The sequence below is a fragment of the Xyrauchen texanus genome, chromosome 42 (genome assembly GCF_025860055.1).
Source record: "Xyrauchen texanus isolate HMW12.3.18 chromosome 42, RBS_HiC_50CHRs, whole genome shotgun sequence".
NCBI classification, from domain to species: Eukaryota; Metazoa; Chordata; class Actinopteri; order Cypriniformes; family Catostomidae; genus Xyrauchen; species Xyrauchen texanus.
In genome coordinates, this window is record NC_068317.1 from 23,253,433 (window position 1) to 23,260,751 (window position 7,319).

General features: G+C 36.3%; 1 protein-coding gene across 1 annotated transcript in view; it reads right to left on the reverse strand.

Moving 5' to 3' along the window:
* Positions 1-4,597, reverse strand: part of LOC127634784 (pleckstrin homology-like domain family B member 1) — a 73,641-nt gene extending 69,044 nt beyond the window's left edge. Inside the window, exon 1 of the mRNA XM_052114466.1 lies at positions 4,415-4,597. Within this exon, the coding sequence (XP_051970426.1) occupies positions 4,415-4,438 (24 nt within the window). The 5' untranslated portion in view covers positions 4,439-4,597. The remainder of the gene's footprint in view (positions 1-4,414) is intronic.
* Positions 4,598-7,319: the final 2,722 nt, after the last annotated feature.

The window sequence follows — 7,319 nt, forward strand, 5'->3', positions numbered from 1 at the left end:
GCTTTTATCATCAAGACCTCGAGAAGGGCTGAAATATAGATGAAAGCTGCAATGTCAGGCATGCTCAGACGTCTACAGCAAACAAAGAGGGAAGATATTTCATAAAGACTGCTGTGGGTTATTTACACACAGGAGAGAAATCAAGTGATTGAGTAGTTGGTTGTGGGGGAAGGAGACGGAGAGGGTGTTAATTTGTAAACAGCATTTGTTTTATTAGCCAGTGAGAAGGGATGCAAGGAAGAAAATTATGGGATAGAGGGAACAATGAAACAAGGGAGGAAAGGAAAGAGAGTTTTTTTGGAGTGTTAAATACTTAAAAAAAATTTTTTTAAATCTCCACCTTTGACAAGCCCCAATCAGAGGGTGGCTGAATGGGAAAATGAAAGTCAATTCCACACTAGAATGCGGAAGTGAAAGTGTAGATTTACAGTTAAAAAACGACTTAAATATTTATCTGTTTCTCACTCATACCGATCGTATTTCTTTGGAAGATATGGATTTAGCCACTGGGACCTTTATTGGACCTTCAAAGTTTTGGTCACCGTTCACTTGCATTGTCAGGTCCAACAGAGCTGAAATATTATTTTAAAAATCAGTATATGATGAGACATTTTTCATTTTTGGGTGAACTATCCCTTTAATATCATCTGCCTCTGAAGGGCCAATTGCAAGTATCAAATCATGGTTATGGTAGTGATGCACTAAAGCCTATTAGCTAATTAAAAAAGGTGTAAGTCTTCAATATATCCCGCCCCAACTTCCTGTATTAATATGGAATACAACACAGTAAAAAGACTGTGCTCATTAAGCCATTTTATGGGGTCTTTAAGAGAACGTTGAGATGTCAGATCTCAGATGAAGAAAGAGGAGTATGCAAGGCCAGAATCTGACAAAGGGCTTTTTGAGTCCTTGACTTTTTCACAAGACTTGATGTGGGAGGGTATTCCTGAAGACTCCATCAGCTCAGCTGTAATACAGATGGGATGATCAAAGTGTTGTATTTGGAGTCACCACATTTAGATCACACATCAGACAGTCTCACCCAGAGCTGCATGATGGGTGACGACAGCCCCACACAAGGTTAATGTTTTAGAAGTTGGGTGGGGGACTTTCAAAAGGGAAACAGTCTGTCAGCTTCTCCCTGTTTTCATTCCATTCCCTAATCAGGTCTAACACAATCACTGGCCCAAACACACTCCTTTTATAGTTCATTTCCGAATGCTTTTTACATAGCCTGACTTTGGTTGTGATCTTGGCTGGGTTAATCTTTCTACCTTACTTGTGGGCTATGTTCGGGATGGAATAATAACTTACTTTTTACTAAAAACTTAGCAATATACTGTGCAGTATGTACAGGGTTGGGAAGTAACGGAATACATGTAATGGAATAACGTATTTAAAATACAAAATATAAGTAACTATTTCACTGCAGTTACAATTTAAATCATTGGTAATTAGAATACAGTTACATTCAAAAAGTATTTTGACTTCTGAAGAGATTACTTTGCATATTATTTCATTTGTTTAATTTAATATTTAGTCCTTTCAGATGGAAAACATTTATACATATGAATGATGTGATCCAAAGTGCATTTGAACAGCAGTGAAACACTTTCTTATGATGTGTTACATTCATATGAGCAGACAGAGAAGTACGTTTGAAGTAAGTTTGGAGCAAAAGAAATAGAAATAAACCTTGTGTAAATGGTCAGCTTTACGCTAAGCTAAAATGCTATTTCTGGCCATTTTACATGCACATGTTACCAGACACGATAACATTTATTCATCAAGAAAATTCAAGTTGGATCATAATTTCTTTTTTCTTGTAAGACCTTTGATAATAGGGCAAAAATCATATTCTTGATAATAATTGTTGTATTGTTTTCCTGTAAAAATATCAAAAAATCCTTGAAACGAGATCAATTTGATAGATCTTGTTTTAGAAACAACACTACATAAGATATTTCGATTTTTCAGAGAATGTATTTTTAACATGTGTATTTTGGCTTTCTGTTCTGGCAGAGTTTTTATAGTCAAAACAAGTGAAAAAAATCTACTAGTGCTGAAGAAGTAATCCAAAGTAATTTGGAATATGTTACTGACCTTGAGTAATCCGACGGAATACATCAGAAATGACATTTTACAGAATGTATTCTGTAATCTGTAGTGGAATACATTTCATAATACATAAAAGTAACCCTCCCAACCCTGAGTATGTGCAACTTTTCTTAAAAATAACAAGTGAAACTGTCTGCTTTATTCCATGATAACCATTTGGAAAAGGTATTCTATGCAGAACATTTGCATAATGTGTACATACTGTTTACTGTATGAATACTAACAATAAACATACAGGAATAGTAAGATAGTATGAAATCGACATGTTAACACCAAATTTTCTGGTACCCTGAAATCGACCTGCCGATTCACTGACAAGCATCATCACCTATTAGATATTTTTGCATCTATTCAAACGTGTTGTCTTTTCCTGTGGCGTGACTTATAGCTCGCTACATGAGCAGCCTGGAAACATATTCAGTGATGAGCATGATACAGAGGTTGCATTTTTCCTCTAAGATACATTTTTCATCTACTTACATGCATGGTTTACAAAAAATTGACAGTATTACATCATTTACATTTAAAAGTACTACTGTGGAAATTCCACTAGGTAAATGGAGCTCCCTTCCATATGCCCATACATTGAACAAAATGCTTCGACCACTGTGGGCTGTGCTTCGAATTTCGGTAAGCACAGATCGATTTCACCAGCAGAACTTTCGACTTACTATCGCCGATTTCACAGTGAGATCTGTCTGTGAGAACATTGCCTTAGATACAAAAACATCATGAATGCAGGCTTTGTGCAGGGTCTGAATTCTCCTTCATTTAGTACTGTATAGTGCCATGCTAAAGAGATGCTATGCCATGACATGCTTCCTTGCTTGGATGGGACATCTTTTAAATAAAGTTCTTTCACTCTCCTCTTAAAAAATATCAACACTGAAAGCTAATCTGATCTCTCAAAGGTGGTGAAGCAGTGCTGCTTATTTAGTCCAGTCTGTCACATGTGACAGTGATCTCATTGTGCTTGGAACTCAGCTTAATATGAAATTCCCACCATGGCATGCAGCTCATTTACGAGGGTTTGAAGCAGCCCCTTGCTTCCCCTAGACACACTCAATGATGCGAGATCTTTTGGAAGACAAACCATTCTCTGTTCTCATTTTCTTCCACTTCTAGACTTTCACTGACTCTGGCCACTGAAAATCATTATGTTGCATTAAAAGGAGGGTGATATGAATGCTGTTATGTTTTAAAAATAACAATAGTTAAGCAATAAAGACTGTACAATTTACAACACTTTGTTGCAGTGGGGAAAACGTGACCGGTAGACATTTTGTTTTTCAATTAAGGACTTAAGGAATGGCATAAATAATTCACTCCAACCATTATTAAACACGATTTAAAAATTGTCTGAAAAAACATCTTTATACCTTTTAAATCATTAACCCCAAATTCCAATGTCAACAAATGAAAAATGAGGAATGTTATCACAGCTGTGTTTGACTGCAGGAATAAGAACCATAAGGAAATCCAAATTAAGCAGAAAAACCTTACGTAATATTATTTTAACAGTATTCGTCTCTCAGGCACAGATTTTTTGGAGAGACAATTACCATTCAAATGTGAAGCTTTTATGTGCAAAGCCATTTTTGTATCCTGATTTCTAAAACTGACTGTCAGTTTGCTTCACTCTAGGGGTGTTTTTGAATCCAAACAGACCATATGTAGATGTTTTCCTTGCAACAGGAGATACACTGATTGACAGAAACATCACTAAGCATGTGTTTGCTGTCTACCAGGGACCATACTATGTAGGGATACTATGTATCTGGTTCACTTATATAGGATCTAATATCTCTCTCTCTCTCTCTCTCTCTCTCTCTCTGTGTGTGTGTGTGTGTGTGTGTGTGTGTGTGTGTGTGTGTCTGTCTACACGGTGTCTTGTTTTCATCCTTTGTCAAATTTCTCACCTGTTTTACTTCTGTTTTACTTTATTTCCAAAGGTGTGCTATCTTGATGTCCACTCTATGATCTCTCAGTCCAGAGCATCAGAGTCATGATTCAGTGCACAAAACTGCGCATGACTAATTTAACAATCACAACACATTATGAAGCCAAGACTTGCGCCAAGACTCAACCAAAAGTAACATTAGTGCAACCAAAAGAGTGTTTTTAATGCATATTATCAAAAATAAGTGTAGCCTATTACCAGTTTGTTTAGTCGTGAAGCATAAGCAAACAGGTTATGGCAAATAGGAATGGGCACTGTGCATTTATATGCAATAAGTCTATAAACATCTATAAATAAACGTTTATTAAATAAAATATTACATTAGAAAAGTCTCACCATTGCCTGAACGATGTCTGTCATCCTCAACCGAAGCTCCAAGAACTCTTAGGCTGCTAAATGTGCACTTTCCTGTGCGCTTTCCAATGTTAAAAATGCAAATGAAAACAAATGAAAACGTTGCTGAAAATGAAAAGAAATTAAACAACTCCCGTGGCTCTTTTGGTGATTAAAGGCGCTGTCCTGTCGCTCTTGGCCAGCGGTGACTGCGCTGTACTGTGGAATCCACAGCAGCTGGAACTGTACGACTGCGCACTGGACCAGGCGGCGCGTGGAGTGCAGCCAGTTACATTAGTATAAGCTGAAGTTAAAAGGATTCATAAACTAATTGTTTATTTTAGGCTATATATTATGTGTACAAGAAGAAATCAGATGGAGGTAAAATGAATAGAGCTACCTTTATTTCGAGGTGTCTGGTATCACTTGATATTATAAAATACAACTGGGGCAAAAAGCTACAAACGGTCTTTTAAAAGAGGCTATATTATTTGTTGGCTCAACTTGCCCAAGGTTTGGGTCTTTGCAAGACGAAACAAAATCACTATTTTAACTCCTTGTTTATTCCCAAAATGACAAAGAGAACAGATGTAAGAACAAATGAGTTTCAGTAAAAAAATAAAAGTAAATCTTTGGCAGGAAAACATAAAACCGTCACGTCCTCTTTTAATTGTAAACATAATAAAAACAGAAAAGTAAGTTATTAGAACAATTTTGTTTCTGTAAAATCCAGTTGCTCATATTTCCCCAGACTGTTCGGCTCATTTGCCCCACAGTGACATTTTTCAGAAAACATAGCTTAGTATGCTAATATGGTGCTAGTTAAATCATGTGTATTTATAGCCTACACTGGATATGCTCTGCATGATATGTAATTGTACCAGAATAAATTTGTTTTGGCAAAGCAGTTTACAAACCACAAATTAATAAGGAAAAATTTGACAGGCAAAAAAACTAAATAAATAAATAAGAATTTTCCCATGTGCTTCTCCACTTCAGTGCCAGATAGGAATGATGAATAATTCCCACCATTCACACCCTGCATCCAGTTCTTGATTAGAGGAACAAACAGGAACAAACCCCTCAATAACACTCTGTGTAAAATTAAATGTTTAGTTCACCCAAATAAGAAACTTCTACCATAATTTACACACCCTTACGTTGTTCCAAACCTGTATGACTTTCTTCTTTGGAACACATAAGTTTTAGAAACTGTCATCTTTTTGCACTACTGAGTACTGGTCGGCGCTGCACTGTGTCTATTGTCCTGTTCATTGTCAGTAATTTGTTGTACTGTCCTGTACTTTTTGCACATGTTTGCACGTGCACTTTATATAGGTATATATAGGTAGTTTATATAGGTATTTTATTTCGTTGTGTAGTCTCATGTGGTCCTATGTTGGTCCTTTGTTGTTTTTATGTAGCACCATGGTCCTGGAGGAACGTTGTCTCGTTTTGCTGTGTACTGTACTAACTGTATATGGTTGAAACGACAATAAAAACCACTTGACTTGACTTGACTTGACATAAGGAGATGTTGGGCAGAGTATTAATCTCAGACACCATTTATTTTTATTGCATATTTTTCCATACAATGAATATGAATGGTGACTGAGGCAATCAGTCCCTAACATTTTGCCTAATACAGTGTTCACAAAAGAAAGTAAGTCATATGGGTTTGTATCATGTTTACATTTGTTTTTGTTCATGTTTTGATTTCATGTCTTTTATTTTGAAAGTTTAGTTGCCATGTTTCCTGTTTCTCTCATGTGATTTCCTGTTCCCGCAATGTTTCATGTTTCGTTCTTATAGGTTCCTTTGTTTAGTAGTCTTTTATTGTTTCATGTTTCACTGCTTGTTAGCTTGTTATCAGTCTTGTATTTTCATTGGTGGTCATGTTAACTTGTTACCCAGCTCAGAGTATTTATAGCCCTCATGTTTGCCTTGGTCTTGGTTGAGTGTTGTCATGTTGTCTTCTTATTGTCAATGCTAGTCTTGTTTTTTTTATCTTTTGATTTGTTGGTGTAACATTGAGGCAAGTCTTTATATTTGGGTTTGTTGTGTTTGGATACCAGCGCTGTGTAAAGAAAAGATAAAACACTTTGGTTCTCACATCATTGCCCTAGTCCATTCCTATGTTCAGCCTATCCTGCCTTCTCTGTAATTTTATAGTTTGGATAAAGAGGGTGAGTGGCATTTGAATTGGCAATTTTCAAAAGTCCTCAAAATTAGAATTTAAGTTTGACTATTGTCTTTCAATGCTTAAATGATAGCGTCCTGGACTATGCTGATATTTTCTAATAGTAACTCAAAAGAACCATGATTAAAGCCAATTCTAGTCCATTTGTGTTAATGCATCTGATCACATGTACATGATTGGCACACTGCCTATCCGTCTGGTATTACCAGCTTTATACAGTGTCACTGTTTGCCAGGGGTGTAAATGTAACTAACTACAAATACTCTCGTTACTCTATGTAGATTTCCTAGGAACTTTTTTTTTTTGTGGTAATTTTAAAATTTCTATACTTGAGTACATTTTAAGTGCTGTAACTACTTTTACTGCTACTTCTCTGTCCTGATTTTATTTTTATCTATCAACATGATTTGCTAAGGAGAGTCTCATGACTCCCATCAAATCACACACTTGAACAGCAGCTGCAGATTTGGTGCCATCTGTTCAAGCACAGTTCACCTGAACATCACGGCTGCACCTAAAAGGGCTTTTTGAAGTGAAAAAGGCCAATTTCTTGTGTCATGTGAGTTTAACTTAAGATATCCGCATTAATTCTGCCTTGAAGAAACATTGAGTTTTGGATGATAAAAAGTTTTCTGTACTTGGCCTATGTTCAACATCTAGAACAGGGGTGTTCATTACATCAATTGTGATAGCAAGACAACCACTGGT